The 16,849-nt window shown below is 40.1% G+C and overlaps 1 protein-coding gene across 1 annotated transcript; it reads right to left on the bottom strand.

Moving 5' to 3' along the window:
• Nucleotides 1-20: 20 nt before the first annotated feature.
• Nucleotides 21-16,829, bottom strand: gfpt1 (glutamine--fructose-6-phosphate transaminase 1). Its single transcript, XM_008419029.3, has 19 exons — nucleotides 16,708-16,829; nucleotides 14,987-15,094; nucleotides 13,527-13,634; nucleotides 13,301-13,426; nucleotides 13,135-13,193; nucleotides 12,902-13,036; nucleotides 12,750-12,811; nucleotides 12,549-12,628; nucleotides 12,348-12,456; nucleotides 11,447-11,610; nucleotides 10,192-10,287; nucleotides 8,866-8,963; nucleotides 8,574-8,694; nucleotides 8,183-8,340; nucleotides 5,376-5,490; nucleotides 4,652-4,779; nucleotides 4,150-4,317; nucleotides 3,293-3,454; nucleotides 21-1,854 (listed from the first exon to the last, which is right to left on the bottom strand). Exons 1-19 carry the CDS (start codon nucleotides 16,712-16,714, stop codon nucleotides 1,810-1,812), a joined length of 2,049 nt encoding a protein of 682 aa, XP_008417251.1. The 5' UTR covers nucleotides 16,715-16,829; the 3' UTR covers nucleotides 21-1,809.
• Nucleotides 16,830-16,849: the final 20 nt, after the last annotated feature.

The following is a 16,849-nucleotide window of genomic DNA, read 5'->3' as shown; positions in this document are numbered from 1 at the left end:
TATGAGGTCGGACTACCAAGTCAGGTGATGCAAGCAGAATATGGCATTTATTCATTCTACGAGGGCAGATGAGCACAAAAAACCAATAAGATGGAACACAATTGACTAATACCAGTTATATTTCCAAACATATGTTTCAGCTTTGTCATGGATACTAGCATCCATCATGGCTCTGGTCAGTTTAACTCTACATGGACGTTTATTCTGAGACAAATGTCTCAATTTATGTCCATCAAAATTGGTTCATCCACATCGTGTTTATAAACGGCAATTTATCAGCTTAAACCTGTCAGTTTGCATAAAATAAAATTGCACCATTGGATTTAATCTTTAAACAAAATAAATTGACACATTTATTGCATCAGCTCTAAGAGCGTCCCACTGGTCATTTCATCTCGCAAAAAGAGAAAAAAGATGGTTATAAAATTACCTGCAACAATATAATCCAGTTTCCTATCCCCCTTTTTTTTTCTGGCTCAGGACCCGTTAAGGTTCGATTGTAAAGGTGATAAATATATTCAAACCTAAAGTTTGCATTTCTAGTTCATTGCTTATTGGAACTGTGTGAGTGTCGTTATTTCCCAGTCATTTGAAGGAAAAAAAAAATTCCATGGCTCAGACACAGAGCATGCATGACTTTCTGCATCAGTAAACACAACATGGTGATTGTGCTACGTAAACTGCCTGCTTTACAGGCCTAAACATGTCTTCATACATTAAAATCCAGCTTTGCTATAAAACACAGTGGCTGAACACAAAATATACATGTTTTGGTTTGTGATCATCAAAGCCGTTACACAGATTTTTGGTTTGATATTTGAAACGGTAACATTCACTTTATAAAATAAAGTACCCTGCATAATAAAACAAAATCACTTAAAGAGGAGAAAAGAAAACTAATGAGAAAGTAAATGGTCCCAGTAAGCAATGGCAACTGTCCTGGTGGCAGGAGGAGAGCTTCAACTTCAGATAAACAACGTTTTCATCACTTCATTTAGTTTCAATTAAAAACAAAAGTCAGTAACAAGATCTCAGTAAGGCAACAGAAAGGAAAATATTATTGTACCCATACTATTACATATTGAAGATCAGTAACACACAAAAGGAGGTGGGAGAAGGGAAAAAAAACATTTTTCTACACTCCGACTCGCGGTGCTACTCCCATATCAGAAGAAGAAAAGTTTGAGATGGGAAACGAACACGTAACAGAGCTGCAATTATGAAGAAGCGATGACCTATGGCTTGGAATGATTCCAGTCTATGGTTTACTTCAGCCATGGAGTAAAGCGCTTTAAATCATTAGCTGCCAAGGAAAGTTATCCTAACTAACCTACAAATCATTGCACTAAAAAGAGAAAACGAGCCAGGAAGCTCTTTAAAGTAACCGCTCGGAGTTGACAGCTTTAAAGATCAGCTCCCACAGAGACCAATCGGCAACAAAACTTGCTCACAACTTTCTAAACACAAAACCGTATCCATATGCTCACCGATGACAGATATCTAAAATCTAAAAAAAAAAAAAAAAAGACGACACAATGTGACAAAGACGCAAGCCCAGAAAAATCTTCACTGACGGTAATTTGACGAGGATGCCCAGAGTTTCTAAGGAATCAAAAATAAAATGAGACAGTGATATTCACAAGCCGTGCCTAAAATGTTGCATTAAAAATAAAAGCATAAGAAAAAAGTGACAACTGGTGAGACGCAAACAGGATGAAGCTTTCTCTTCTCTATACGGATGCTCCCTTGGTGTCAGTGTTTGAATGCGTTTCTGCCAGGTTTCTGTCATCAGGTGATGAAGGGTGGCCGTTACTCTACAGTCACCGACTTGGCCAGGTTTCTTGGACAGTCCACCTGAATTCAAACAGGAAAATTGAACTGATGAATATTTAATAACATAGTAGCAAATACAACAGGACTTCACGTTGCCTTGAGTTGCTGGTCTTAATGAGGATAATAGGCTAAGAAGATGTTCACTGATGACTAAATGCTGCTGGTAAACTATAAAAGACAATTTAGCTAAATCTGTGAAGTTGAAGGAAAATGGCTTTTAGTTTTTTTTCCCTCTCTCTCTTTACAAATAAAATCCTTAACAGCTGCATTCAAGCCCTTCTGAGTCAGAAAGAAACCACCTTTCGCCGCAGTTCCAGCTGCAAGTCTTTTAGGGTTCATCTGCAAAGAGTTCTTTGCACTTATAGAAAGTGAACATTTTGCCCCTTCCTCAAAAACGTCTGGACTTCGACAAGGCCACTCTTTGATACAAAGCACTGCTGCACATTTGGCTGAATGTTTAGGCTCTAGGGACCAATGCCCTGCATACTTTAGATGTTTCCCTTCTGTCACACACCTGACTTGAATAAGTGGGTGATTAGCATGTTTCTGCAGCACTTGATGCATTGCATGCAGAGTAAGTCATGCAATCTTTTGAAACAGGTGTACTGGAACAGAGACATATTATTATTATTATTATCTAAATTATGTAGGGCAGTGGTCCCTGAGGACTGAAGTTCAGAATTGCTGCGCTAAGGGGTTAACCTTCATCCCAGGCTCAATCTCCTTGCTGCCAACAGGTTTTCTCTGAAAGCTCCCCTCTGTTTCGCTCCTACTCTGCTGAAGAAAAGCATAAAGCATGCCTGCAGCAAGGCCAAGTATTCGTGGTTTGCAGTTGTAAAGAGCAAAGGCGGCTAAATACTAATGCCTGGCAGATTTTATTTTTTTTGGTAAAGGAACACGCATCATTTTCAATAACCACCTTGTGTTGGTCTGTCACGATAAAATCCTTTCAAGTTCGTGGCTGTCAGCACTATAGTCATAGAACTGCTTCAATATATTTTTCATTCCTGCACAAGACTGTAATTAATAATACAACAAATTATGCTTCGGCAAGGTTGTGCGAAGACTATGTCGCTCTTTGGCGCTTCAAAAGATGCATCAGTGTTGAGTACTGCAACGTGACCCATCTATTTTAAAAAGACCTTTCCTGAAAAGTCACCTTATCTAGCAAGTTTCTATCATTAAATGAAAAACTTTTTACTTTTTAAAATAATTTGGAAACACTTATCTGTATATAAACACTCAGTGTTTATTTCTGGTGATGGTTATCTGCTATGTTTGCCTACAAAGCAGGGGATATACAAAGAAACCCCAGTATAGTTTGCTGCTGAATAGTTTTTCTGGTGATAACTGAACGTTTTTAGCAAAGATAATGAAAGTAGGAAGCTTTGGGGATCCGTTTGCGCAGGTACATGTCAAGTTGGTGGTGACCGAAGTTACGCTCTGGGGCAGCACTTACGTCGAATCCTCTGAGGACAGCCAGGTGGAAGGACAGCAGCTGCAGAGGGATGACGCTCAGGATGCCCTGCAGGCAGTCCACACAGTGAGGCACTTTGATGGCGCGGGAAGAGTTTTTGATGGTTTCGTGGTCGTCTTTGTCACAGATCAAAATGGGGCGACCCTGGAAATCAATAGAGGTAGGAAAACAAAACAAAACAAAAAATGAATATGAGACACAAAGAGAGACTTCCCTGCTCAGATTACCGTCGCCTTTCTTTTAAAGCTGCATGGTGCTACATATTACCGCGGTAAATGATGTCATGTTATAACCGCCCCTCCCCTGTATGGACTGAGGGGAAGAATCAGAGGTGCGGCTCAAAAAGGGATTAAATAACTGACCTCATGGTCACGTCAGGCTGAGGAAAGTTGAAAGACTGAGAAACGTTTGATTGTGTGGCAGAGCTGCACAATCACGGTCGTCATTCCAATATCAGTGCATGCAATACTGCAACTGCAAATGAATATTTAGATGCGATATTGCATTAATATTTTGCATGCAAATAATATTTTGGGCTGGTTGGAAGCCTTTTAATGCCATATGAGTGGCCCTGATAGTGTTGAGCCAAAGACACTTGATAATGTGTGTTAATCACAATGTTTAGCAATAGTTGCATGTTTTCCTGGTTTTGTGCAGCTCCGACATGTACAAAGAAAAGGGACGCTCTATTACGAACGTGATTAATTGTACATTTTGTCCGTTTCCAAAGAACTGTATACATGTATTTAAACCAAGACCGCTTCGTTTCATGCAACGGTGCCATTTTTTATATTTTTTGTAAATATTTTCAACAAACATTTAGTTTAGATAGCCCTTACCTGACGTGCGACGACTTGTTGCAGGGCGTTCTGGCATTTGGTGTAGGTGTGGTCCCTCATGATGATCATGATGACGGGCATGAGTTTGTCCACCAGAGCCAGCGGACCATGCTTCAGCTCTCCTGCCAGGATACCCTCCGAGTGCATGTAGGTAATTTCCTTGATTTTCTGCAGAACAGACACAGATTAAACAAAGATGAAGCTTAAACTGTTGTAAACCAGAGCCACAGATCTGGCGCAACACTTCTCCCCAAGGAGAAGACCACATAAGACTCAGCAGTTTGATACAAGAATTATTCAAGACTGAATTTTTTCCACATAATACTCAGACATTAAATCTAGATGGTTCCCCTGACACCGGATTTATTTCTAAACTCCTTCCAAATCGCATGTTGCATAAATTAAACGCAGCATTAAAAGGCTCAAATGAAAAGGGAGGGGGGTGAAGAATATGAAAGAACGTTCTGATAAAGCTTGTAAGAATTAAGTTGGAATTACTCACCAGCGCTCCTTCCAAGCATGTTGCATAATGGTAGCCTCTGCCCATGATCAGCACGCTCTTCTGCTGGTACAGCTCGGTCGCCAACTTCTGGATCTCATCATCCAAACTGAGGACCTCCTTGATCAGATCTAACAAAAAAACAAACAAACAAGTTTTTTGTTCTTTTCTCCCGAGAAAAGGGTGATAACGAGCAGCGGCACTTTGATCATTATCAACGTAATCTCCATAGAAGTGCATAATATTTGAGTAGATTTAGATATTTTTAACATGCTACAGGAACAAATATCTACCATCAGCTGGGAAAACTTGGTTAAATGTTCAAATTTAAGTCATCTACAAAATTATTCTTGGTTCATCACTTAAAATATGTAATTTTAAGGTGATTTTGACCATCTGTGCACCAGGTAGAAATAGTCCTCTGGACTATGCAAGTTTAGTCTGTTGACCATTTATTAGTTTTGTGCTACAATATGTGCTTCAGGTCCAGGAAGAACACAACAAGCCAAAACCCAGTAGTCTGCCTTCCCCTCCTCCTCATTCTCCTTTTTGTTCCATTCTTGTCTCTTTTAGTTTTCTCATCCAAGCGTCTCCGTTGCTTTAATAAATAACAGACTGAAAATTCTTTCGTTTTGGTTCCGACAGCTTTTCTTCTTTGCATTTTATCCTCGTACGGGTTTAGGACTTCCCTGGCTGAACTATACAGAGTGTTTGTGTCTGAATCTACCTGGAAGAACTCTCAGGCCCTGGATTATTTCACGGCGTCTGGGCTGCATGGAAATTCTGTCATCGCACATCAACAGCGCGAACATGATCAGAGCCACAAACTGGCTGGTGTAGGCCTGCAGAGAGAAAGGGGGGAAAGGATTACAACAAACGGCCGCAAAACGAGTTATATTCATTCGTTTTCACCTTTTTTTAATTATTAAGATGACTACAACGGGACTGTGGAATACCGTTGCCAGATTACTAAATGCGTGGTAGTTTTCTTATTTTTCATCAACATGCTGAACCTGAAGAACTGAGCCTTTTGTGAAGCTCATCGTCTCCCTGTTTTTAATGGGACTGATGCTAATGCATCCCAGATGGGGAAGGAAAGGAGAAGCGGGCCTCGGCATCAAACTGCTCATCCTGGAAAACCTGATGAGTTCGTAAAATTAGGCTTAAAATACCACTCTGTTCATTCTAGAAATGCCACGGGCTCAAACCCTCACGCATCTGAGCCTCCAAGTCCGTCGTCATCACCACCCACCCTCTGGGCGTGTTTGGAGACTTTCCATGCCCACTTGTGAGCTTTTAGAGAAGCCAAGTTGATTCACAAGACCCACTGGGCTAAGAAAAAAAAAGCCAGTATGTAAGCAGTAAAACCTGTTTTTTCCCCTGATACCACATTAGCTACAAGCCCTCAGAAATCTGATCGTCTTTGTTGTCTGCAGTGATGCAACAACTATATATTCTACATTACACTACGTTTTTAGGGGTTTTTAAAGCACTGCGTGACAACCGTTCCCTTCAGATATGATAAGAAACAATCCTCCTCCTTACTGTAACTTGACGACAAACTTTGCAACCCTCCAAGATCCCAATAACTGCTGTTATGTAATTCATAAAGTGGACATCTTCCAAGCTCCGTCATCAGATCTGACAAAAGGATTTGCATCAAAGCGTTAGTCTTAATTCGGCACTTTTTCCATGAATCTTGAAAAGAACGAGCAAAAAATAGAAAAAGAAATAAAAGTGAAAACTGAGTTAGATATTCCTTGCGGACCCGATGAGCTGGGTTGTAAAATGTTTGGTGAAGGTGGGTCTATGGCTCAGCTCACGCAGTCATAAATGATGGCGTCTCTGAGGTGTGCTCTGGGGCTTTGGAACAGCAAGAGAATCCCCGAGCCAAGATGAAAATCCAGACCAGGAAAAGACCTGCTTCACTCTCTCTCTCCCTCTCTTTGCTTTCTGCACACAAACTTGACTGAGGCCTTCAGTTTTTTGCTCTCAGTCCCAGCTGGAAAATCCTTGTGGTTATGAAAGTGAGAAGAGGGAGAGGCATAAATACCAGCGGAACCGAATTCACATGAGACAAGTTGATAATGCTGGGGTTCTTCATTCCTGCTCTGCTGAATTAGAGCGCAAGACAATGTTAAGCTCCAAAAGGTGGGAATCGATTGGCGATGTCCTGGATTTCAAATAGCAGTGATCGGATTCTGTGAGATGAGCCAAAAAGAGCAAGTCACCAGCTAGATTAGGCTCAGTGTTAAAGGGTCAGTTAGCTCATAATGAGAAGGCAGAAGAAGAAGATGGATGATTTGTGGCTATGGAGCAATTTCTTTGTTAATTTGGATGATTACTTTGACCAGTAATGACCCATCTTCAGTTTTCAAGAAGAGGTCACCAGACTTCCAAGTGCGCATGAGTTGCTTCATTCATCCCCTGGTTTGTGTCCAAACCCACCTCAAGTGTTTGCTGCAGCAGTTTATTAGTTGCACTAATCTGACAACAGCACATGGTTTCCATTGAAGTCAGTAGTTTGTAAAACTCGACAGATTTATATTAGTGAATAGGACAGGAATTATATTTTCCTAGTATGTCTTCCCAAACAGTGGACTGGCATCCAGATAGGCTCTGATGCCTATCTGGACTGGCATCCAGATAGGCATCAGAGCCTATCTGTTATTCTACAGACTTGGCAGCTCAAAGGTTCCACATTATGCAGCATATTTTAAACAGTAAACTTTGGAAATGTATTCACAAGCCTCCACACTGTGTCTGGTGGTATGATAAACCCAGCAGCTTGTCTTTTCTAATCACAGTTTTGGTCGTTTTAAGATTTTAAATAATTGAACCGACTGTAGATGCGAGGAAGTTCAGGCCAGTAGCATTTTTTTAAGATGTCCTGATTTATGAAAACCAATGTATTAGCTTTCCCATCGTTCCTATTTTACGAAGTGGTGCCGTACTGTGGCTGTTAGAGATGATGTGCGTTTTTAGCCACAAAATCTCTAAGGAGATGCACAAATAAACGAGACGATAAATCAATGAATAGATCTCTGAAAAATTCGTCCTCTCTTCTGAGATCATGGTTACTCCCCTGTATATGTGTTACATCATATTTATACCCCTGGGAAACAAGTAGTCATGGATCTAATCAACTTAAAAAATAAACTATAAATCATTAGTATTATTGTTATTTTTACAAGAATTGCTTGTAGTGTCAATTTTATAATCTGTTATCTTGTAAAAACAAACTATTCATAATTATTTTTTACTCGCCAAGTAGATCTACTCAAATTAAAATTTGGATTCTTCTGTATAAAATATGGATGATTATTGTTTTTGTCAATTAATCTTTGACCAACATTTGTGAAAAGCAGTGTCCAAGAATCAAGTTCCAGAAAGTCATGGAGAAACGACCCATTGATATGGATCCATTTCATATTATGAGCTCTCTTTCACTCTTTGCCTGTTAAAAACAGCAACACGTCCATGAAGACGGTGGTAATACAGCCTGAAGGAACAGCTCTGGCTGTCCTGCTTTACCTTGGTGCTGGCTACTCCAATCTCTGGGCCAGCATTAATGTGGACTCCACAGTCCGTCTCCCTGGAGATGGAGCTCCCCACTGTGTTGGTGACGCCGACAGTCAGAGCGCCTCTCTCCTTACAGTAGCGCAGAGCCAACAGGCTGTCGGCGGTCTCCCCTGCAGGGTTGAGAGAAATGCTCTGTTTGTTAGGGATCTGATTCGGCCAGAAGCAGGACTCCGAGTTAAGACAGCTTCATAAGACAGACCGTAAGGCCCACCATAGAAACGTCACACACTCAGGTAAAAATAAACTCATCAATCCTCCAAACAGACAGCTCCTCTACAGGGAGAGCCGAGTACAGATGGGGAATGTGGAGTTAATCAGGTTCAGACAGCACACAGATCCACACCTGACTGGCTGATAAAAAAGCAGACATCGTCTCGGAAGACCGGGGTGTTTCTGTCCAAGAAATCGCTGGCCAGTTCTACCATGACGGGCAGCTCGGTGAGCTCCTCCAGAACCTGGCGGGTCTGAAAAAGGGATAAAAAACACGTCAGTGTCCTTCTGTTAAAACGAGCCAGTCAAACTCAAAGCAGGGGAATGTGGTCAGACGTTAACCTCCAGCCTGCATCCACAAAGCACAAAAAGTAATTATGAGTAAATGGTGACCAGAAATTGTGACAAGTGGGGGTAGTACTTACAGCTACTCCAGCATGGTAGCTGGTGCCACAAGCAATAAGGATTAGTCGCCGACATCTTTGGATTTCTTTGATGTGATCCTTCAGTCCGCCCAGAGTAACTAAAAGTCAAATAAAACCACCCATCAGAAGAATCCCTGGCGGGAACTGAAATGATGCATTAAGAAATGTATGCAACAGCTATGCAAATATATCCATGTCAAGTCAGGAAATTAAGATTTATTTCAATGTAGTGTGATGGAAATAATTACAAAAAAAGCCTTAGTTGCTTTGCAAAAGTGTTCACATCTCTTGAGCTTTGCAACATTTTATAACATTACATATTTCAGTGTGACCATAAAAAAAATACATGGTGCTACAAATATTTCATAAAAAAAAATTTATTCTGCATTTGTAGTCAGCCCACTTTATTTTCATATTACTAAATAAAACGCAGCGCAACAAACTGTCTTCATCTCATTAATAAACCAAGTTCACCTTTGAGTAGCTTAAGAGTATTAATCTACACAAATCTGGCTCTTGACCAGTAGTCACTTAATGTTAGCCACCAGCCATGCAGTGTCTGGTGGAAGAAAGTCCTCTAGTCAGAAGAGACCAAATTCAACTTCTTGACCTACATGTGTGAAACATCAAATAAAAACACTACATAATGTCCTGAACAAACCATTCCCATTGTGAAACATAGTGCTGAGAGCGTCAGCACTATGTTTCACATAGTGAAACATAGTGCTGGACAGAGCTTCTCTGTCCAGGCTGTTCCAGCCTGGACAGAGAAGCTCGTTAGCGTTGACAAAAGAATGATTGGAGACAATCGTGGGGAAAAAAAACCTGTTTGAAGATGCAAAATATTTGAGAATAGCGAGCAAGTTCATCTTGTGGTAGAACAATAATGCTAAACATACAGCAAAAGCTACACTGGAGTGGTTTGGATCAAAATATCCCAGCAATGGCAAGAACAGTTTAATAAAGTTTTGTTTGCAAAACAAGTGGACAAAATGTTTGTTCTCTAGATTTGCAAATGTGGCGGAGAAAAAACCCTGAAAAACTGGAAACAAAATGTGCTTTTAAAAAAAAAACATAGACCAAGGCAGGCTGAATACAATCAGTACTGAAATAAAGTATAACTTTCTTCACTTCATAACATTGCCCTGTGTTATGCTAGCCCGTCATAACAAAAATCCCAATAAAATTAATTGAGGTTTATGAAAAAAAAAGTTAATAGAGTGCAAGTACTTTTTGACTTATCTTGATAACTGAACGCTGAAACATTTAAAATGAGACATATCATCAGTGCACTTCACAGAAGGCTAATTTAACAAAATCTCTAACCTGTGTTGTTGTCAAAATTGATTCTTCCTCTCATGGTATTCACCACAGACTCCGGCTGCTCAAAGATCTCCTTCTGCATGAAGGAGCTGTAGTTGCCTGAGAGATGAGGAACAGAAAATGGGAACACATTTACTACACCAGCACAAAATAATAAGCTGTGGTATCTTTAGAACATAGTTGATCTTATGGAGAAATCACTCTTATGTTCTAAGATGTTGCCAACACTTTTGCTTTTTGGATCCAACAACCTTGTTTTCACAGCGTTTCACTAAATGTTCTGGCTTCCTAGAACTGCAGGGAGGCATCTCCTTCTCCTCTAACGTATGTTCAGAATTAAGATTAATTATGCAACTTTAAGGAAAAATCTAAAATAACAACAAAGAGGCTTAAAGCAGATGTTTTCGTCTCAACAATAACAAACCGTGACAGTCAGAAACTCTGCTGTTTTTTTAGCCTCTCTTTAACAGCAATGTGGGTCACGCAAAGTAGGTTATTCAGCAGAAAAACTCCAGAGAAGAGACAGAGGAGAGAGAGAGGCTGAGTAATGACAGGACCGTAAAGGAATGTGAAGTGGAACCAACATCAGTTCTCCCACTGCCTCCTGCTGGACTATTTTGGAAAAGCAACAGGGAAAAAGCTAAACAAACAAGATAGTTTAACCTGAAATTATTGCAGTGGTGAGTTTGTTTAAATTAAGATGAGAATGTACTGCTGCACACTGAACTGGCAGGAACTACAGACAACGAAGTTCAAGAGGGTTCACCTTTATTTTATGAGACTTGTACATTATTGTTTCAAAACATTTTTATAGGTAAAAGCAACAAAGGAGAAGGAAAAAAAGTTGTTTTTTTTTTAGATGATTTGCCCACTTACAGTGGATATTTGTACAGTTTGATGAATGATGAAATGAACTTGTTAAAATTCTAAAAAGAAGAAATATTCACTTTGCGGGCTTAGTCAAAAGAAAAACAAACTATATTATACGCACATAAAACTCAGATTTTATAACAGCCATAAAATCATTTAATAGCAATTCATCTTCTGGGGAATGCAGCTAATGCAGAACTGTTTCACTGATAACACAGTTCAGCTGAAGGTAAATTGTTAAGGCAGCTGAGCTCCAGTGGCAACAAATATGCTGCACATCAGGATTTTAGGGAAAATTACAAGGAAGTGCAGATGATTTATTTGTAAAGGCTCAGTAATGGAAAGATGAGAGAAAATACAAAACACAAAAGGTTGAGCCTCCACTCACCCTTCATAATCTGCTGTAGTTCCATCTGCAGAGTCTGGATGGCGCGGGCCGGGTAGTCCCCCACCCGGCGCTTTATCCTGTGGATGGACAGCCGGCCTTCCATCACGGCGGCAACGTCGTCATCCTCCAGGAAGATCACCCGGTTTGTGTGCTCGATTACAGCGCTGGCGTTACAAGAGATCAACCAGAATCTAAATTAAACATTTAATTCTAGGTACATTTATCAATTCATTTAAAGGTTTTTTTGGCCTTTATTCATTAATAATGTGCCTGGAAGAAAAGCAGAGAGAGAAGGGGGAGGACACAAACTCTAACCAGATTTCCTGGTCTTGTTTAGCATGATTCTTCCTCTACCATGGAGATGGTGTGGGAGTGTTAGTCTTCTACCTAATCGGGGCTCTACAGGACTTGCAGCCAATTGTGGAGGGGATTTATTGACCGTTTCTCTGACCTCCCTTCTGTCTTCATTATACACTTATTTCATTATGCACTTATTTTTTTCCACTAACGTTTTCTAAAAGACCTCTGGAGCTTTCATAGAAAAGCAGGATTAAATTACAAATATGTCTACTTACTTTGCAAATTAGTTTACTTCTGAGAGCAAAATGTGCCACAAAGTTTTGTTTAGGGATTTCAGAGTAAAGGGGGCAGATTACAAATTGCACCACTAATTTTCAGATTTTTACTGATAAATATTGTTTCAGAAGTATACATCTTTTTAGTTCCACTACACAATCACTCACAACTTGTGTTGATCTGTCAAATACAATCCTAATACATTCATGTTTGTGGTTCTAATGTGAACATTTGAAAAGTTTAAGGGGAATACTCGTTAAGTACTGTCAGCAGTGGAAAGGGGAAGACTGCCTTGGGTGATGCAGCAACACAGGCGTCTTCTTACCTCGCGTCAGATGCAAAGTAATACTCCACAGCTTTTTCATCCAACGGGAACAGGCAAGTGTCCTGGTCTGTCCTCGGCATGGAGCTGCAGCTCTTTTTCTCTTTTCCAGCTGTCGAAATAAATAAACAAATTAGGGCTCTGGTTCCAAACCTTCCTATCAAATTTCACTTATTCGGACTAGAAAGAGACAAGACTACTCACAGGAGCGGTAGAGCACTGGAATGTGATCGGTGGACAGTTTGTGATCACTGCGCACTCCCATCAGGAGAGGACTTCCCCTCCTGCACATAAAACACGTCACACGAGTGAGAATTTTACCGTATGTAGGTCCTCAACTTAAGCAAAGAAGTAAAGATGTTACATCGTCATGGTTAAAATTACATATTTTCCTTGCATCAGTACCTTGTGCCAATTGCCTCTCCAGGGTAATGGACACTCTTGAAAACCAGGGCAAAAGCTCCTTCCTGCCAGGTAAAACCCAGGTCAACATGTTAAGGAAAGCATTGTATCTCTAATTACCTCTGAGGCGCATGTTTTTAGTAGCTTTCCCATACCAGCTGCTGGATCACACGCTCTACCAGTGTGGCGAAGTTGATGTCGTCACTTTCCCGATTGTCATACATGTACTTCACCAGCTTGGCGATGGTCTCAGTGTCCGTCTCCGACTCAAATTCATAGCCTTTGCTCTCCTGTGGAATTAATGTGAGTGGACGAGTCGGTTTTAATGAGACAAATAAAATCACATTGACTTTTGTCTCATTTTGCAACGAAATAAACATCTGCTCACCAGAAACTTCTTCAGGTCCTTGTAGTTGGTAATAATCCCATTGTGAATCACGATGAACTCTGCAAACCAGAGAAAACATCGTAAAGTTTATAAATCCGCGACAGCTGCACACAGTTCAAATGATCTGAGCAGGGCCGTTTAGTTTGACCTTTGTGAAACAACTGACCATTGTTCTTGTCTGATCTTTGCGGATGACTGTTGACTGGGCTGGGAACGCCGTGGGTCGCCCAGCGGGTGTGAGCAATGCCAAGGTGAACATCAACTTCAATATCCAGGTCGAGATCTTGCTGTTCTAGAAGTCAAACAGAAAAAAACAGAACGACAACAAGACATTTAAAATGCCCCATCGTTATATGAGTGACTGTTTCGGAAAAAGTTTAATCTCAGCTTACTGTGAATCTCCTCATCGAGAGCCTTAACTTTTCCACGCTGCTTGATCAGATGGATAGTCTTGGCATTTGACTCCCAGTCCTTGCTGTTGCCTCCATCGATGCCGACACCTGGCAATAAGAGGAAAAAACAAAGTTCGTAATTAAATACCTAATAAAGTACCTTAGCAAATTACATCTAGTCTCTGTGGTTAAGGATTCATCTGGAATAACTGCAGCTCACTATCCAAACAGTGTTTGCCACGATAAACAAATTCAATTTGTTTATTCAATAAACAAATTAAATTATAATTTTATTTGAATTGAATTTGAATAAATTCAAGTCTGTGCAACAAAGCACAGACTTCATAAAGTCTGACTTTGGTTTAAAACAAAAGCCATGCTAAACCCAGTGCCTGGAATCAAAAGCCATGCTAAACCCAGTGCCTGGAATCAACATCTAATCGTCATTAAACTGGTCTAAATGGGGCGCGGCGGTGGCGCAAGAGTAAAAGCACGTGACCCATATATGGAGGCCTTAGTCCTAAACGTGGCCGTCGTGAGTTTGAGTCCTTTGCTGCATGTCTTCCCCTCTCACAATCCGCTTTCCTGTCTGACAACTGTCAAATAAAAGACCACTTAGGGACAAGAAAACCTTTATTAAATGGTCTAAAATGAACACAGCTGCCTATTACAACAGCACACTGCCTTCAGAATGAATAAAACAGATCAACATTAAGCCTTTGAAAAGCCCTGACCTTAACTATACTAAAAAGGCAGAACCACAAAACTAACCACAGAATTGAACAAAATCAGCTTTACACTTTAAATTAAACACTTTATTTAAAGTGAATAACTATAATAAATAAACTTGTAGATGGCAACAAAATCCATGTGATCAATGTGCTGAGACATATTTAACCAAATATTAATATTAGTATGTTTGAGCTTTTAAGTATGTTTGTAAGTTTTTCCTTAATGAAAAATTCAAATGTGTGCATCTCGGTTCTTATTTTTAAAATTCACTTAAGATGTGTGTTGCATCATCATCCCACCTTGACATACAGAACAATTTAAATGGGTTATTAAAAGCCATAAATGGATAGCTGAATGAGTACTTCAGTCAATAGAAGCGGTTTTTAAGTCTTGCTGAAAGCTTGAAGCCCTGAACATTATGTGCAATCTTCTCTGATATACACAATGTGTATGGTGTACTTCTCATATCCAGCGTGCACTTGTCTTTTACACACTCCCCAGTACACTAGTAGATCTCAGACTCCGAGTACGCTGGCATATGAAAAACAAAAACATTGTAAACAAATTCTGCTCTAAACCAACAGCCACACCAGCCTAAGACCTATTTTCCCATATTTCAAAACATTATATTCAATTTGATTGTTTGAAAGTTTCAAACAATGAGACACAACTGCCTGAAATGGAAAAAACAAAGTTGTGATTATTATGTCCTTCCACCATCTCTTTACCTGCCGAGTCGTAGCCTCTGTATTCCAGGCGTCTAAGACCTTTAAGGAGGATCTCAAGGATGTCACGGCGTGTCCTTGGCACATGGTAGTTGAGATAAGCAAATATTCCTGAGAAACGGGAAAGAAGACAAAGAGATTACGGTAATTAAGCAAAATGTTTGCTAGGCTAATATACCTACATCAGGTGGCAGTGATAGTGGCTGTTCAGCAGCTGGTACAAAGCTTTTATCTGAGTGATGTACATATAGAGCCAAATTACAACAAAACGAGTCCAATTCATATTCACAGTGTAAATACAATTCAAATACAGTCTATTTAACACAACAGAGAGGAAACATTTTGGGTATTCTCTCTGACAACCAACATTAATATTTATCAAACAAAAATTGTCAATACATAACCATTACATTTGGGAAAACTCAGACTGGTAAGTTCTAAAATTGTAAGTACACAAATTGTATTCCGTTTTTGTCGAGTACTCAGAATCAAATATTTGAAATTCAACCATTTGTTAACGTCAGCAGACTTGTGAGTAATCCACAAGAGACCAGTCTTTCAGGAGTCTAAAAACAGACATTGCTATTCGTCTTTGTTTGCCTTTACAGAACAGGATGCAGAAGGTGGGTCAGTGACGAAGGTATTTTATCAGTGGCATCGGGAGAAATCTTAGTCCGAGACATTTTGATTTTAAGCCATTTAGTATCAGAGCAATAGGTTAATAAAGATTTCACCCTGAGACCGTCTACATTTCAGTTCAACAACTACCAGAAGCAGGGACACAATTCATGGCCTGAGGAGAGTGTGAAATTACAGAGCTTCTCAGCTATTCAGGCACAGATAAATGCAAATCTTGAACTTGGGAAGCTTGAAAACAGAGACCTCATTCAGCATAGCAAGAGATGGAAGGAAGAGATGAGGGGCAGGGACAAATACTAAGTGACTCACAGGAACAATCTTTGACGAAGCATTGAGGCTGAAAAAAGTAAAAGGTTAATCCGAGCAAAGTGGTGGCAGGTGTCAGGAAAAATAGAAACGAGTTTATCAGGTCCTGTTGGTCTGCTCAGATTGTAATGACAGTGATGGGAGACAGATACATGAGATATCAGTCACAAATGAAAGCGAAGAAACAGACTAACAAAGATATTAAATAATTTTCTTACAAACGAGTTATAGACAAAAACATTGTATGCAAATATGTTTCTCTTTAACATAATGCGGGTGGGAAACGCGTGCAAACAGAGCTACTGGTTAAGTTTCAGTTTCAGGACAAAAGCTATTTTTAGATTAGATATGAACATAAAAGGTATTCCCAATCATTTTAATCAATACATAATGATAATAACAAAATAGCAAGTGGAAAAGTTAGTATGCGTCATCGCAAGCCCCATTAGCTGTCTGACGTTAGACAGCTAATGTAGGAATTAGGCAGGAATTGTACTTATATTAGTCTTACTCGTGAATACACACACAAAGATAGCTTTCATGTCACAAATGGAACGAAAAACAGCAAAAAAATGAGACCGTTTTATATTTAGCTGACGAGCAGCATCAGTAACACCAGCTCATGTTCGCTAACTGGACAGAGGTTAGCCACCCAGCTAACAGCCTTCACACTAAACACACAGTCGATACTGTTTTATTTTTGTCTTTTTTTACACTCGTGTACGAGATGATAGCGTAACATTCTAAATGAATGATACACGAGTAGAATAAGCACTCACCACACATGACTGCAGCGCTGTTGTGAGATTCAGCTACTAGGGTCTAAGGAAGCTGGGGACGCCTGTCAGTTAGCCTCGCCCCCTTTCCGACTCTCCTGAGCTCGAACCGTCTCCTTCAGCCCCGTTTTGATTGGTCGACGCG

This window comes from Poecilia reticulata, chromosome 9 (genome assembly GCF_904066995.2).
Source record: "Poecilia reticulata chromosome 9, P_reticulata-male-v2, whole genome shotgun sequence".
NCBI lineage: Eukaryota > Metazoa > Chordata > Actinopteri > Cyprinodontiformes > Poeciliidae > Poecilia > Poecilia reticulata.
This window is presented reverse-complemented; position numbering and strand designations above follow the sequence as displayed.